Source organism: Vicugna pacos, chromosome 3, assembly GCF_048564905.1.
Source record: "Vicugna pacos chromosome 3, VicPac4, whole genome shotgun sequence".
In the NCBI taxonomy this organism is placed as follows: domain Eukaryota; kingdom Metazoa; phylum Chordata; class Mammalia; order Artiodactyla; family Camelidae; genus Vicugna; species Vicugna pacos.
Window position 1 is genome coordinate 40906241 of NC_132989.1, and position 18362 is coordinate 40924602.

The following is an 18362-nucleotide window of genomic DNA, read 5'->3' on the forward strand; positions in this document are numbered from 1 at the left end:
AAGAAACATAACTTGCATAATACATTCAATATGTATATTTAAGTATTCATACAGTACCTAATGGCAAACATGCTTAAAATCTCATTTAAACTAGATCAAGAAAGAAGAGTGTTTCTCAACTCTTTTTTTCTGTCAGAATTATTCGGACTGAATTCAATATTCAACAATGAAATTTACTTGTAAGTAAAACTTTTATAAGAACATGTGTCATCTTTGTCCTGATTGTAAAATTTATATACCATGCCAAAATCAGAATATTAAGTTTAGGAAAGCAATTCAGAATATCACCAGTGATGTTGAAGAGCTAATACACTCAACTGAGATATAAAACGTTCACATTTTAACTGATTTCTGGCTATAGTATTGTGGTATAGAGGGCTCATTATGAACTACTCCAGTATTTCCCAGCAAATGCTGGGTATACTATCAACGAACAAAGAAAGAGATTAAGGGACAGCCACTGGTCACACATTAAGAACTCCTAGGCTGTGGAACAAACCTTCATATATTTATGAAGTTTCCAAGTTGATATCAGGGGTGAAAGTTCAGACAAGACCAGATATCAGGTGTCACTTTTCTTCACTTCTCCATCTTAAGATATACTACACATTTGACCAAGTCAAGGGGTCTGAGGATTCAAATAAAAAACTTCCGAGTGACCCTGGAACTAATGTGCCTGAGGTTCCTCTGTACCACAAACACTCTTAGGGAGGCTACAGCTAGGGTTCCAGTTTGTCATCAGTCAGTCTCTCACTCTCCATCATCTCACTCTCCAAAACACACCATATCCTCACTTTTCACCTGACCTGATTTAGAATCCATGGGCAATCACTAAAATCACTGCCTTGAGTGCAAAGCCAATCCTTTGTCTCTTTCTACCTTCAGTGATACATTTAGCAAAGAAGAAACCCTGATTAAACCCAGTTATGCACCTACTTCACATCTGCACCAGAGGAACTAAAAATGGGTGAAGAAAAATGTACAAGCTTTCAACAGTTCTCATTTCAAATTTATGGTCACACATCTCAAGTGGGCAATTAGCACTATTCAGTAACAGTGAAATAGCCTAAAATAACTAGTTTGTTCATTTTCCCAATATCCAAAATAACTATTTCATACTTTCTCTTCTGTTCTCAAATCCTCCTAAACTTACCCACTCCCCCAACTAATGACTGTATTCAGAAAACAGAAGCAATCAGACACAGCTTTCTCCTGTACCACCAAAACTACCTATCTAATCCATGCTCTCTTTACTGTTAGAACAAATATGTTCCACTCTCCTCAAAGTCCACCCTTTCATTTGTGCTCTGGGCCTCGTATCTTCTCGCTATCTCAAGATCTTATATCCTTCTCTGTCGTGCAGCGTCAATTTCTCCCCCAATGGATCTGTGGCATCGCTGTATACAAACCTCCTCTAATCTCTCCAGTCAGTGAATCCACATCCCCCTACATAGTCTATCCTATTTCTCTATTTCTTGAAAGAGTTACCTATGTGGTTGCTCTCACTTTCTCTCCTCATTTTCTTTCCTCAATTTACTCCAATCAGGTTTCCTTTTCCTCTCAACTGAGATTACAACTGTCAAGGTCATTAGAGAAGTCCACTTAACCAAATCCAGCGGTCCTGTGTCTGCTCTTCTCCTTCCTGACCTCTCAACAGTATTCACCACCACCCTCTGTCTTGAAATGTCTCCTCCTCCCGCCCCACACAATGATCATCAGTGACCTCCACATCACTAAATTCATTTTCTATCACTATATAGTGATTTTAAGTTCAGCTATTATGGCAGATGGACCTGGGTTCAAAACTTGCCTCCATCATTTTCTAGTATCCAGTCTAGGGAAAGATATTTAAATACAGAATAAGGCTTATACACACACACTCTTGCAAACACACTCAAACGAACAAGGGGGTTCACTTTGTGATATCTAGGAGCTATATACATATGATTTGAACACTTCAATATACTTGAATACATAAGATCTTTCAGAAAGTCATAACGATCACAAAATAAAAAAAAAACTAAATTGAGGAAAGACATTTTTGTACTGCTCTCATTTAGAAAACATGACACCTTAAAAGATACTATCATTGAGAAACTGATCACAATGAAAAGGATACAATTAAGAATTAGAATCAGAAATTAAGAATCAGAAAACTAGAGCCACAAAGTGTTAGGAATATTTAAATAAATAAATTTAATTCCAAAGAAGCAGGCTTTTTCCCCCAAAGTATACGGACAATTACATAACAAATAAAGGCTGTTTCTATTTTCTCTAACTGCTAGAGTACTTGCTAAGATTGCTTCTACATGTTCTATAATAAAATAAAACACATATAACAAAGGTTGTTTAATTGTACACTAAAAGAATAAAGAAATTATAAATGAGAGGGTTCTATAATATTACAAAAATACCTGGGCTTGTCACTGGTCTCCTAAAATATACAAAGTAACTAACTAGTTATCAAACTTATCTATATTTGAGATAGTAATGTTACACCTTTCTCCAGAAGATCTTAAATCCTTTTAATTCAACCTTTTGAGTTTCTGTGTGTGTTCCCAAAATGATTATGAAAAGCCAATTATCAAACTATAGTTAAGACCTTTTTGTGGTTTACACCTTTTCACCCAGTAATTACACTACTGAGGAATAATCAGTAAATTCTAAGAAGGCTTTATTCATTCCCTCATTCATTCATTTATTGATTCATCATTCAATAAATGGTTATTGAACACCTCCTATGTATTTATACACAAAGGTGTTTATCATCGTACAATAGGAAAATACCAGAAACAAATTCATCACTTGACAACAGTGGAACTGGTAGGAAATCACAGTATGTCACAGCCAAAATATGATGCAGTCAGTCATTTAAAATATATTAGTGGTGAGTCTAAAGGAATACAAAAAAGATTTGTTACAGAGTTAAGTATAAAAAAAAGCAGAATATAAAATCAAAGAAGGCTTTCAAAAGAAAGTATCCACAGAACAAACACTGAAATAAAAGAGACTGTCTGCATATTGGTGGTAAATCTCTGAGTTTTTCTTTACATGTCTTTATACTTTTCATAATAAACATATACAACCTAGGTAATTAAAAAATTTTTAAGACAATTGATTTTCATCATTTCATTTGAGAAGTAAAACCACTGACACATCTTAAAATTTTTTCAACCCTGAATAAAACACCCCAAATGACACAAATGGCAGTATCCTGACATAGACCTGCTCATAGACAAAGCTTGCTTTATAAAATTTCTGATCAAAAACAGTGAGTAAAAAGCCCAAGACTTTACAGAATGTCTTTCCAGATCACAAAATAGCATACTGCAGAAAAAGAAATAATTACAATTTATCAAAAAGGAAAAAAAGTTCTGAATGATGAATGAAATTATCTTCTCGTACCATATCTAGTACTAAACAGTAATAATAAAACTGCAATTCTTTTTCCTGAATCAAACACAAACATCACTATTTTTTAAAAAATCACTTTTGCATAGGAAAAAACAGCTGGAAGGTGATACAGCAAAACACAGCAGTATTGTGGGTACTGGCATTATATTTGATTTTAATTAGCTTTGTCCCCTCTATTTTCCAAAATGCCCATTACAAATAAATGTATAGCCACTGCAATAGAGAAAACTAAATTTAAATTCCTAAGAGAATATGCTGAAATATATTCATTATATAGATTAGATTAGTAAAAATACATTTGTAGAATACAGGCCTGCTCATCAAAGCAGCTAAGAAAATTTTGAAGGTCCTTCAAAACCAGTCAATACAAAAACGACCTTTAAGGAAATCAAAACACCTTAAATTTCTAGTACAAGAATTCATGATTTGAACAGCATAGGTTTTTTTTTTTAACTAAGAAATTTGTCATAAATACAACTAAGGATGTGTTTTTTTTTAATGATATACCCCATTTCTTTGTTCACAGACATCAACATCAATGACGTCATATATACCCTTACAATAAGGTCTGGTAATGAATATAGTCTCTATGGAATTGAGATAACATCAACACATACACTTTTACTTACTACATAAAAGATCGTATTAGTGTCTCTCATTGACTTCAGTGTAAAATTGTTTCAATGTAGTCAAATAAAAAGAAAAGGAAAATGAAATTTAGAATCCATATGACTCTAATTTTATGAAGAACAACAATAAAACAATCATTCCATTTTAGAGAAGCTTTCAACACCTTGAAACATATACACATATTATGGGATAACTGCTAAATTATTAAATAAGCAAAATGATACAGTATCCTAGCAATGAATATAGAATAGGACTCTGAAATAAAATTGCCTGATTTCAAATCCTAGCTCTGCTGTTTAATAGTTATATAACGTAGGAAAATAATTTAATCTCTAGGTGTTTCCATTTCTCCATCTATCTATAAAATACAGATAATAATAAGAATTCATACCTAAAAGAGAAATTTTAAATATTAAAGGAGGTAATATCACATTTATACAGAATAAGCACTAAAAAAGGCTTTTCCCCTCCTTTTCTCAATCTAAACAGAATGAGTCATACATTTTGGAAATAAGAATGAAGACCCCAAATTTTAAAAATTTGTATTAAAAATCCTAAATTCACTCATGATCATAATTACCCACCTATCTAGCACCATCTGCAACCTAAGCATAATCTAATTAAACATTTAGATAAATAAAAGTTCTGCTGTCAAGGTCATTTTACCCCAGTTGTTTCAAAAGAACAAGAAAAAAAGAATGAAACACAAGGATGTTTTCTTAAAAGATGTACAAAAAGAATTTAGAATCACTGTATTAACAAAATGATTGTTTTCAACAGCAAATTTACTGCAAAAAAGAAAAATGCAATAATGCAAGATTAATTGCGAAGTTCAAATATCTTAGTGTTTTTAGGATACTGCAGTTAAAGTGATGACGCCATTCAAAATCACCAGCATTTGTTACATGTAAAACTGCTGTTGTCCATAAATGAAGACATTTCAACTGTCTGTGGTCAGTCTGGAACTAGTTATGCTCTAACATAATCCAGCCACTCAGCTCTCTTGGAGATTATTTTATTCTCCTTCCTCATAAAGAAATTAACACAGGTGACAGAATGTAACAAAAAAGTCAGCAGTGTAGAAGGCTTTTTATTTTCATTTTGGCAAATGATCGTATACAAATTAACAAACACTGAAATCAAGATGATTTAATTTATTTGTTCTGAATGTATCTGATTAATAGGCATTAACTTTGTTGATGGAAACAGGAGAACTCTATTGTTATATACAGATTAGAAATGTAAACACTTAGCATTTCCCACAACTACTGACTTTCCAAATTATCTGGAATGTTATTGCAAACGACAACGTGAGCGCCAGAGGTTAGGTAAGCAAAGAACTCTACTGCCCCCTAATGAAATAAACCAAAAAAACCCCTCAGAAATCTTGAGGTATCTGTGTAATAGTAAAATAATCTTACTTCGCTAAATGCAGTAGACAAACACTAAGAAAACTGACTGAAAACAACTTGAATATCTACTCAAAATACTATAGGAAAAACTAGAATCATCCACTTTCCATGATAAAATTAGTAGCAAAACAGGAAAGCCTTGAGACAGAAATGTTCTAAGAAAAACGAGGACAGTTCAACAATGTTATCTAACATGATAGCAATTAAAACTTCACTGCAGGCTACACTTTTCATGTGTATGTTGGAAGGGAATGAGAAGAAAGATTCTTAGAAACCACACTCATCAGTGAATTACAGTAAGTTTTCAGTTCAGCAGCTCAAAAGTAAATACTATCAAAATATTCTCCTAGAGTTTGCACTGAGTCTAATCCTCTCAGAATTATATTAATGTATGTGTACTTTCAGGATAACTGTTATAAAATGTACATTTAAAAGAATTTTACTTAAGGCTTCCTGTTTTAAACAAATGCCAGTTTCTTTAGTATGACAACTTTGTGCTCTATGATACTCTGCATCATAAACTAACCAGTGATAACGTTTTTTAACATTTTTTATTGATTTATAATCATTTTACAATGTTGTGTCAAATTCCAGTGTTCAGCACAATTTTTCAGTCATTCATGGACATATACACTCTCATTGTCACATTTTTTTCTCTGTGAGTTATCGTAACATTTTGTGTATATTTCCCTGTGCTATACAGTGTAATCTTGTTTATCTATTCTACAATTTTGAAATCCCAGTCTATCCCTTCCCACCCTCTACCCCCCTGGTAACCACAAGTCTGTATTCTCTGTCCATGAGTCTTTAGATTCCACATATGAGCGATCTCATATGGTATTTTTATTTCTCTTTCTGGCTTACTTCACTTAGAATGACATTCTCTAGGATCATCCATGTTGCTGCAAATGGCGTTATGTTGTCGGTTTTTATGGCTGAGTAGTATTCCATTGTATAAATATACCACTTCTTCTTTATCCAGTCACCTGTTGATGGACATTTAGGCTGTTTCCATGTTTTGGCTATTGTAAATAGTGCTGCTATGAACATTGGGGTGCAGGTGTCATCCTGAAGTAGATTTCCTTCTGGGTACAAGCCCAGGAGTGAGATTCCTGGGTCATATGGTAAGTCTATTCCTAGTCTTTTGAGGAATCTCCACACTGTTTTCCATAGTGGCTGCACCAAACTGCATTCCCACCAGCAGTGTAGGAGGGTTCCCCTTTCTCCACAGCCTCTCCAGCATTTGTCATTTGTGGATTTTTGAATGACGGCCATTCTGACTAGTGTGAGGTGATACCTCATTGTAGTTTTGATTTGCATTTCTCTGATAATTAGTGATATTGAGCATTTTTTCATGTGCTTTTTGATCATTTGTATGTCTTCCTTGGAGAATTGCTTGTTTAGGTCTTCTGCCCATTTTTGGATTGGGTTTATTTTTTTCTTATTGAGTCGTATGAGCTGCTTATATATTTTGGAGATCAAGCCTTTGTCGGTTTCACTTGCAAAAATTTTCTCCCATTCCGTAGGTTTTCTTCTTGTTTTATTTCTGGTTTCCTTTGCTAGTGATAACTTTTAAGGCTCCATTCTCCTGTTCTTTTATCTAATATTCCAACCTGTCTGGAATTTCCAAATTCTTATTTCAGAACAGAGCAAATGTTTGGGGGAAGAGTTGTGGGTTGTCCTTCATAACAAACGTTATGTGAAAATTAACATCAAGGAACCAGATGTAACAAGAGTACAAAGAATAGAAAACCAGATCATATAAACACAGAGAAAAAATAAAGCTTCCCAGCAGGAGTTTACTGAGGGGAACAGAGCTGCGGTAGTTAACTATTCCTTTATAGCTAGGTACACGTCACTTGGAGAAGACATGTTTCTGTCCAGGATGACAGTGAATGTACACTCCATTACGTGTCTATTGTTTAGGAGACAGAAGTAATAGGGGCCAAATCCACAAAATGCCATAGGGGAGATAGGCAACACAGAGGAAAAGGTTCACTTAAGTCTGCCTACAAAATGAAAAAATCATTCACATTTGTGTGCTGCTCTTCTTCCTGACTATCTGTTAATGAAAACAGTTCTCTAGCTCTGTAGGTCATAAGGGTTACCAAATGTTCACTCAAAATTTTAAAACAGCAACAAGCAAAAAAATATAAATGTACTCAAGCCTTTATCTCGAATGAGTTAGATCTCACATCTGTACAGATTTCCTGAATAATGTGAACTAAAAACATGACTCTTTTACTTGAAGCATTACTCATTCATTCTTACTGCCTAAAAATATGACTGACATAGAGACATGTTTTGAAGACATAATAAAGAAGCTGGGAGGATTCAAGCATCCCAAACTGAAGCACTGCTGAAGTCATGATGCTTTAAGTAGATCCAATATAGGGTCAAAATAGTATCTTTCCAACCTAGAGATTGCATTTAGCTACTCAGACTTAGCATACAATAGTCATGAGAAACAGAGCAGTGAGGTATACTTGGAGAACATACGTTATGTATATGCGTATATGTATCTATAGATGTGTATTTTCTCTCATGGAATAGTCCCAGTCCACAGCAGGGAGTTTCAGATTATTATTCTAAACATAAAGGAACGACTTCCCTACTGCATGAGAGAAAATATAATAAATGACTTTTCAGGATGTCCTTTCCCTCCTCTAGTCCCAGTAACTATAAATATGAAATATGATCAAGAAATAAAACGGAGGAAGAATGCAAAAAAAAGGGGGGGGGGAGGGAAAAGTTAATTTCATCAAGAAATAAAATTAGTGAAAGCTTAGTTATGTATCCGCCAAAAATATTTGCATTGATGATGATAATGAATATAATAGCAGCCAGCATTTAAAGAGCATTAAGTATATCACATACACTGAGTCTTTAATCTTCATAAAAGCCCAGTAAGACAGATATTATTTCCATTTTACAGATGAAGAAACTGACACTCATAAAGATTAAGTAACTTGCCTAAGGTTAAATTGCTACTAAATTGAGGAGTATATATTACATACCAGTCAATTCAATGTTGTTTTCTAGTCAAAATGTATGAAATGAAATGATCCTTTAAAAACACTGTAATAAAGTAATAAATCATATATGTTAAGATCCAACTCAATTGCCTAAGATTCTAAAGACATATAATCTGAGTTAGTACTGATCCCAGTTCTCATGAAAGAAAGAAATGTACAAGGGAGAATAAAGAGTGAGACTGCTAACAAAGAAGTAATTATATACACAGTCTTCAATGCCCACTGTAAATAATAACATTTCTTCCATTACCCCCAGTCACATACAGCCACAGCAATCTCTCCTTCCTCAGATCTTCCTATGCGTATAAAACTAATCCAAAATCGATTCTGTGAGAGCTGACATTTAAACACACAAACACATATACTATACATGCACAAACACAACGCGGGTCATCTTCATACTCCAGGCATTGGCTGGACAACACTATTCCATCATATGTATTCAGCTTAAAACACAAAGCACCCAGAAATACCCACAAATATCTAAAACATTAAGATCATAATTTTACATGGCTACTACTCTCTAAGTCTTATTTTTTCAAATAACAAAGTGATATATAAAAACTTGTCACAAATAAAAATCTGTCATTTTGTTAACCCTTGTTTAATTTTAATTGAATTATGTTTAAATTTTCAATCCAGAGAACAAACACCCTGCTAACGATAAAGTATAAGACCTAGTCAACAAAATGCATCATTTCAATGGGATACCCTTTCTTACCTTCGAATCTTCATTGCTCACTCCTAGCTGTAACACAGCTTGAGGAGATTTTAGTTTTGCTTGAGCAGAGTGAGCCATCTGAAGGTTAAGCTGCCATCCAACCGTCTCCAGCTATAAAAGACAAGTGCAGATTAGAATCAGATGGAACAGAAGGAAGGAAACAGTCAACTTTAAGCAAATCTCCAATCAGCAGAATGAACACGGATAGTCTGGACTTTGTGGAAAGTCAGTTCTAGGGCTCCTCGAACCTGCATAGTCTGCACATTCTCCCTTTGGGCTTATTAGATTGGCCTCGTGCCATGCCTGTCAAATTCAACAGTAAAACTGGTCTTTAAATACACTTTGTTCTAAAAATAAAAGTTCTGAGACTAAGGAATGAAGCACACTAAAGGCGTCAATGACTTTTAAATAGTTATAAATTTTAACTAGTAAATAGCATATACTGGAGATAAGCACTTTAATGACCTCCCATTATCTTTCAAAACTCTTTGAATGCAGGTTGAACACAGATAAAAATTTTTTTTTTACTTTAAAGGGAAACTGAAGTGCCCAGATGGTAAGAGGTTCACATGTTTAGACACAATGAGACTGGAATAGAGCCAGACAAAGAATTGATATCTACTAGTGAGCAGGTGTTACCATGCTTTCAAAGTACTCTAACTTACTACGGTTCCCAGTTATGACAGAAGCTAATTAGAACAATTCCTTTGAATTTATTAATTAACACAAGAGCAAAATTTAATCAGGAAGGCAAAAACAGTAAAGACACACTAAAGCAGTTTAACTTTTCTTTTAAAACATGGCTTTATTCAACATGATAGAGTATTGGTTTCTTCAAGCTCAAAACTGTATCAAGTTTTAGATTTAATTTGCAGTAAACCTTAAGGTATCAGTATTTAGGGAAGTTTTGTGATATGAAATGGTCATATACCTCAGACAATACGACCCCAATAATTGATTTAGTAAAACTACTTTAGCTACACTGGTAAGAATGGCAGACTCACAATTTTTACTTAACCAGAATACTAATGGCTAACTTGAAAGACTGCTCAACAGCTAGAATCACAGCAGTGACTCCAGCCAAATTGGAAAGACAGCAATGGAAGTATTATCTATTCGAGAGAAGATGTGATGAGAAAATAAAGATACAGTTCTGTTCTTTCTGGCACTAAACCTTTAGAGGGTATGGGCAAAAAGGGGGAAGATGTTGCAGAGACATAATCCATAATACCACAAGTGAAAAAATCAACTTAATGGTACATGTTCAGTAAGGATCCGTAATGTACTGATCTTTAACACTGATCACAGTACGCACAGTCTCTAACAACAGCCCACCACTATTTTCAACAGTCACACGCAACAGACCCTCCAATACAACAGGAAAAACATGTCATAACCACTCTCATATATCTAACCATTTTAATACATATCATTGTCTTAACTGAAAAGCACCTTCTAGGTATTTATATGGACCTATAAGACACTTTTTGATCTAATGAATCCTATCACTGTCCTTTAAGAACTTAAGATCAATGACAAAGATAAGTATTAATACAATAAATATACAATAAAATATACCTCCACTATGGTCAGTCCTCAGCATAAATTAATGTATGCTTAGTCACTGCATAAAGGGGGTATGGGAGAGTCAAGAAGAGCACTGAATGTAAAACTTATGCTTTAGTTACCCTTAAGCTGTCACTCACTAGCTATGTGACCCTGGTTAAGTCACAATCTTTCAAGATCTCAATTTCTTCATATAAAGTAGAAATAAATCTATCTGAACTATCTAATATTTCTGAGTTATGGTAAAATCAAATAAGAAAATGCATATTCAGATTGTTTTAGAAACTGCAAAGCTTTATAAATGTAAGGCATTCTAGTCACCTACTTTTTTCTATAATAGCTTTTTTTTTATAGTATCCTTTAATATAATCGGCACTCTGTATGTATCTGCTGAATTAAACTGAAACAAATCAAAGAATACTCACAAAGAAAGGTAACTTTAAAAAGTGTCATAACCAAAAAGAGTTTGTAGGCTGACTTTCTTAAATTCTAGAGCTTTACATAATGAATTTTGTGACTTAAAAATAATTGTCCCATGGCTACATAAAATAATAATTTAAAAAGTGAAACAAATTGTTAAACTCATATGTACATGTATGTGCATACACACACCACGCATAAAATTTCATAGAAAATGATCAGTATTCAGAAAATTTAAATGAAGAGGGAGTACAGAAAGGATAACTAGAAATATAAAAGAACAGTTATACTGAGCAGCAAGAAAAACAAAACTAACGAGATCTTTACAGTGAAACCAGGAGACAAAGCCAATGCCACTTGAGATACGGACTCTTATTATCTCCATTTTACAAATTAAATATGTAAAATGTAAACAACTGATGGATAGGAGTTATTCATGTACATGGAGTTATTGTCATTTTCTCTAAGTCTGAGATTATACCAAAATCAAAAGTTCAAGAAACTGATTCAAGTACAAATCATCAATGGATACTAACTCTAAGTGGAGAAAGCTTGATTTGTAACGAACAGTCACAAATCGTCTGCCCACAATTGCTTTTTAGTTACCAAAAAAAAAAAAAATTATACAGTAAAGAAAACAAGCAACATCTTAACCAAGAGCATAAAATTAACATTACCAAAAAGTGGCAAATGGACACCATGTGCCTCTAGGTACGATATCCTGCGATGATCATGTATTATTTATGTAACTTTCCAGCCAAAAAATCACAACCTAACTTTGACCATGAAGAAATAACTGAAAAATAAAAATAGTGAAACATATAAAATAAGTGGAATGGACACTTCAAAAGCATCAGTGTCCTAAAAGACAAAGAATAACTGAGGAAAGAAGTGATTCCTTACACTGCTTAAAACATATTATATTATTTTCCTGGTCTATAATAGGGACAGTAATATAAAAATGAATAAGACAAATACCCTCTGCCAAGGTGAAAATCTTATAGTATACTATTTAATTATTCCTCTGAGACTTGTAACTAAGAAACAAATGACAGTCATCAATATTTTAATTATGTATGAAACAAAATTTAGTATAGAATTTTGACTTAAGTTAGGCAAACTACATTTGTTTCTATTCAAAAGAAAATTCTGTCTTGTGTGTATCAAACATTTATACATTAAAATACCAGGAACCATTTTCATATAATTTGGTTTGATTTTCATATTCAAATTTAAATCTAATAGTCTTTATACCTTTATCAACATCCTAGGTTTAAATGTCACCAAAATAACATGAAACGTAAGGAATATAAGCCACTAACATTTTTAATGTTTTCCAACTCTTGCCAAACTGTTTTAATGATAGTTCTTAGGTATCTCACTTACATTACTTATTACCTGACAATGTTACTAAGATATTGGTTCAAAATGTGATGACTGCATTCTCCCTCTAATTTCTATGTTACAACTTCAGCATGAGCTTAAACTCTCATAGTTGCTTTGTAAACCACAATTCCAAGCACATGAAAAACTGCTCAAAATTACAGTAATATCAACTCTTTTAAAATGAAAAAGGAAATGTAAAGTTAATCATCATATATTAACTGCTGGCTCTCTAAAACAGTAGCCACTGCTTAAATCATATCACATAATACAAAATACTTTTTTATGTTGCAATCTGATATACATATAGAAAAGTGTCACAAAACAATTTTAACCCAGGGCAGTGACACACAATCTCCATTATGTTTCATTTTTAAAATGCTATTTCAAAACCCTCTGAATTGATTTCATTACCCACTAAACCACTAACAGGTCAGGCTATCTATAGTTAGAAAAATACTGCTCAGCAATACCGAATGAGTTTTAGGAACTATATGTGTGGGCATCATGAAACAATTATTATAATAAACCATGAAAACACATAAAATTAGAACTGTAACTGCTAAAATAGAAAATATTACCTACATTCTATTGCTTTAATCCACCATTTATTTTATAATTGTCAAATACTATAAGCAGAAATTCCACATATATATGGTTTATACAGAAACTATACACTATTTACTCTTATGAATTATGAAAATTAGAAAGTTGATTAAACATTTAATACAGGAACATGAACCTACCTATTTTTAAGGCTTAGCTAAATGTTTGCTCCACAATTTTCTTGACCACTTTTCCTGACTTTCAATGATTTGTTCTTATACAATCTACTGACTAACTACATGAAATTCCCAATTTAAGAAACAGTGTTTTCTGGTATCAAGGAGTGTGCATCTAAAAAAAAAACTTTCAAAAAGACACATCTATCAACCCTCAATAAAATTTAAAAAGCAACTTTTTGAGGGCTCTATATAGAACAAAAACATAAATTTTGGACAATCAAAACATATTGCAATGTTAGCAACCAATGGATCAAAGGAGCAATCAAAAGAGATATTTTAAAAAGTACCTTAATAGTAAGGGATGCAGCAAAAGATGTTCTAAGAGGAAAACTCATAGTAATAAATGCCTAATCAAGAAACCAGGAAGATCCCAAATAAACAACTTGATGTTATGCCTCAAAGAGGCAGGGGAAAAAAAAAAAGAACAAACAAAGCCCAAAGTTACTAGAAAGAAGGAAATACCGACAATCAGAGCAGAAATAAATGACATAGAGACTGTAAGACAACAGAAAAGATCAAAGAAACATAGAGTTGGGTTTTCGAAAAATAAACAAAACTAACAAAACTTCAGCTAGATTTAACTTAGAAAAAAAGAGGGGACTCAAATAAATAAAATCAGAAATGAAAGAGGAGACTTTAAAATTGATGCCACAATTTCAAAAGAGACTACTATGAACAATTATATACCAACAAATTGGACAACCTAGAAGAAATGGATAAATTCCTAGAAATACACAACCCACCAAGACTGAGTTACAAAGAAACAGAAAATCTAAACAGACCAATTACTAGTAAGGAGACTGAATCAGTAATCAATAACCACCCAACAAACGAAAGTCCAGGACCAAATGGCTTCACTGGTGAATTCTAGCAAACATTTAAAGAGTTAACATTAATCCTTTACAACTCTTCCAAAAAACAGAAGAAGAGGGAACATTTCCAAATTCATGTTACAAGACCAGCATTACCCTAACACCAAGACCAGACAAAGACACTACAAGAAAAGAAAATCACAGGCCAATATCCCTGAGAAAAATAGATGCAAAAATTCCGGAAAAAAATTAGGAAACCAAATTCAACAACACAGTAAAAGGATCATACACCATGAACAAGCAGTATTTATTCCACAAATGCAAGAATAGTTCAATATGAACAAATCAATGTGATACATCATATTAATAAAATGAAGGATGAAAAATCCTATGATCATCTCAACAGATGCAGAAAAAGCAACAATAAAATTCAACACCCATCTACAATAAAAACTCTCACAAAGTAGGTACAGAGGGAACATACCTCAACATAATAAAGGTCAAATAATACAAACCCACAGCTAACGCAATACTCAATGGTAAAAGCTGAAAGCTTTTCCTCTAAGACCAGGAACATAACAAAGATGCCCAATTTTGCCACTTTAATTCAACATAGTGTTAAATAATTATGTCCTAACTAGAACAATTGGACAATAAAAAGAAATAAAAGGCACTCAAATCAGAAAGGAAGAAATAAACCTATCATTGTTTGCAAATGTCATACTATTATATATGCAAAACCGTAAAGATTCCACCAAAAAACTCTTGGACTAATAAACAAATTCAGTAAAGTCACAGGATACAAAATCAACATTCAAAAACATGCTGCGTTTCTGTACACGAATAACAAACTACCAGAAAAAGAAATTAAGTTTAAAAATCCCATTTACAATTGCATCAGAATGGATAAAATACCTTAGAATAAATTTAACCAAGGAGGTAAAAAACCTGTACACTGAAAATCACAACACACTGATGAAAGACATTGAAGAAGATGCAAATAAATGGAAAGATACTCCGTGCTCATGGACTGAGAGAATATTGTTAAAATGCCCATAGTACCCAAAGCAATCTACAGATTCAATGCAATCCCTATCATAATTCCAATGGTACTCTTCAAAGAAATAGAATAAACAGTCTTAAACTTTACATGGAACCACAAAAGACCCTGAATAGCCAAAGCTCTTAAAAAGAACAAAGCTGGAGGCATCATGATTCCTTACTTCAAACTATATTACAAAGCTATAGTAATCAAACAACATGATATTGGCATAAAAACAGACATGCAGATCAACAGAATAGAGAGCCCAGAAATAAACCCATGTATATGCATGTATATATGGTTAATTAATTTATGACAAAGGAGCCAAGAACATACAATGGAGAAAAGACCAGTCTCTTCAATAAATGGTGCTGAGAAAATTGGATAGCCATATTCAGAAGAATAAAATTGGACCGCTATCTTACACCATACACAAAAACTAATTCAAAATGGAGTAAAGGTTGAACATAAGATCTGAAACCTAAAACTCCTGGAAGAAAGCAGAACTAACCTCCTTGATAACAGTCTTGGCAATGACTTAACACCAAAAACAAAGGCAACAAACGCAAAAATAAAGAAGCAGGACTACATCTAACTAAAAAGCTTCTGCACAGCAAAGGAAACCATCAACAAAATGAAAAAACAACCTATGGAATGGGAGAAAATATTTACAAATCATATATCTGACATCAGGTTAATGTCCAAAATATATAAGCAACTCACTTAACTCAAGAGCAAAACAACTGACAATCCAATTAAAAAATGGTCAGAGAGATGAATAGACATTTTTCCAGAGAAGCCTTACAGATAGCCAATAGGTAGATGAAAAGGTGCTCAACATCAGTAATGATCAGGGAAATGCAATCAAAGCCACAAGGAGATATCACCTCACTGCTGTTAGAAAGGCTATTATAAAAAAGAAATAACAAGTATTGGCAAGGATGTGGAGAAAAGGGTGCCCTTGTGCACCACTGGTGGACATGCAAATCGTGAGGCTACTAAGGAAAACAGTATGGAGATTCCTTAAAAATTTAAAATAAACTACCATAAGATCTAGCAATTCCACTCCTGGGTATTTATCTGAAGGAAACAAAAACACTAATTCTAAAAGATGTCTGCACCACTATGTTCACTGAAGCATTATTCACAATTACCAGGATATAGAAGCAACCCAAGTGTCCATCAATGGATAAACAGATAACAAAAACATGAAGCCTATACATATACATATGTATATATGCACACAATGGGATATTATTCAGTCATAAAAAAGAAGGTAATCCTGCCATTTGCGACAACATGGATAGACCCTGAGGGCAGTATACTAAGTGAAATGAGTCAGAAAAAGACAGATACGATGCAATCTCACTTATATGAGGAATCTAAAGACAAACGAAAAACTGACGCCATAAATACAGAGAACAGATCGGTGGTTGCCAGAAGTGGACAAAACAGGTAAAGGTGGTCAAAAGGTACAAATTTCCAGTTACAAAATAAATAAGTCCTGCAGATGTACTGTACAGCGTGGTGCCTATAGTTAATAATACGACATTGTCCTGGTTGTGATACTGCAGTTATGCAAGATGCTACCACTAGGGCAAAGTGGGTAAATGGTACATGGGATCTCTCTGTATTATTTCTGACAACCACATGTAAATCTATAATGATCTCAAAAGGTTAATTCATTTAAAAGGGGAAGTACATGAAGAAGAGAAGAAAGAAGATTAATAAATATAAATAATTATGGAAAATTTGTGAAATTCATATTGACTCCTAATTCTTAGGTATATGATTGTGGCATTTAAAGCAAACTCACTCCTTTACAAAGTTCTTATAATTCTCGTTGGCTTATTCTTTGTTTCCTAAAATTACACATATAGAATGAAGCATAAGAACGTCTTCTAAATCTTTCATACAGGGGAGAAGGGCGTTTTTCAATTCAATGTAATCTGCTTAATAAGGTTAGCTTTTTGAAACATTTTCTCATTATAAACCTGTATCACCAAGAAAGCAATATCTGCTGGGAAAATCAATTTACGAATGTATAAGAGGTTACACTTATGCTCCCTCAATATGACATGTGTATATGTATGTGTTTAGAATTAAATCTTTTAAAATAACAGATTCAGAGTAATTCTACATTTGTCTAAAATAGAGAAGTTTTCTCTATTTCCATTATACTGTATGGAGATTAATTTTCTTAAGCAATACATGGAGATACAGTTTGCCAAAAGACTCAAAATGACACCACCAATCCAGGAGTACATTTCATTGGAAACATTCTATATACCAGTCAACAATAAGAGTACAGATGATTATACTTCAAATTTTCACCTTTTTCCTTTGCAAAGAAAATGCTGTAGAATATAAAGAAGGTATTTATAATCCTCTCAAACAGGTTCATTAATCAAATCAGCAAAATTTTAAACAGTCTGTCATTTGGAGGCCCTCCAGGAGATCCCAAATTTTATTCACCATTTTAAGCTGGTACTGCCCAATTTACAAAATCAGATGCTAAAAAATCTAGCTGTTTGGAACTTAGAACAAATTTACAAATATAATAAAATTATAAATGGTGATTAAATTACTGAGTAACTTAATGGAAGGAATGCAAGTGGTTCCCTTTTGCCCTAACCAGAAGAATATCTAAAACTCAAAAAATAATTAAGTTCTAATAACAAATGGTTAAAAACAAATAATATCTCAGCATTAAGAAAAATCTTCAATTTCCAGCATTTTATATATGCAGTTTTCTTAACCATTATATACAACAGGTATCAGCCTTAACTCAACAAGCACACAATTTGAGGAAAAGCCTGTTGCTTTCCAGGATACTAATGGTTCCCATCTTTATGTAAATTCCATTAAGTTATGAAACTTACACTTCTTAACAATGGAATCAGACTTTCATCCTGGTTTTCTATTTGTTTTTAAATAACAATGGCAAAATGGTATAAAGACTGGCCTGTCCAAGTAAAAAAACAAAAGCCAAAAAAAATGAGTTACCATTAACTGAGATGGAAAAACTACAGGAACAGTTTCAAGAGAAATAATCCAAAGGTCAGTTTATTTTTTTAGTGCTAAGTTTGAGATGCCTACTAGACATCCAAAGAAATTATCAAATAGGATAGAGAAAAAAATT

At 33.2% G+C, this 18362-nt stretch overlaps 1 protein-coding gene across 4 annotated transcripts in view; it reads right to left on the reverse strand.

Moving 5' to 3' along the window:
* Positions 1-18362, reverse strand: part of COMMD10 (COMM domain containing 10) — a 154946-nt gene that overhangs the window by 117024 nt on the left and 19560 nt on the right. For 3 of the 4 annotated variants that reach the window (XM_072958039.1, XM_072958034.1, XM_072958043.1), the window contains one exon: positions 9213-9323. In XM_072958039.1, coding sequence (XP_072814140.1) covers positions 9213-9323 — 111 coding nt within the window. Of the gene's footprint in view, positions 1-8458; positions 8535-9212; positions 9324-18362 lie in introns of those variants that run through there. The other variant, XM_072958044.1, reaches the window with a different exon arrangement.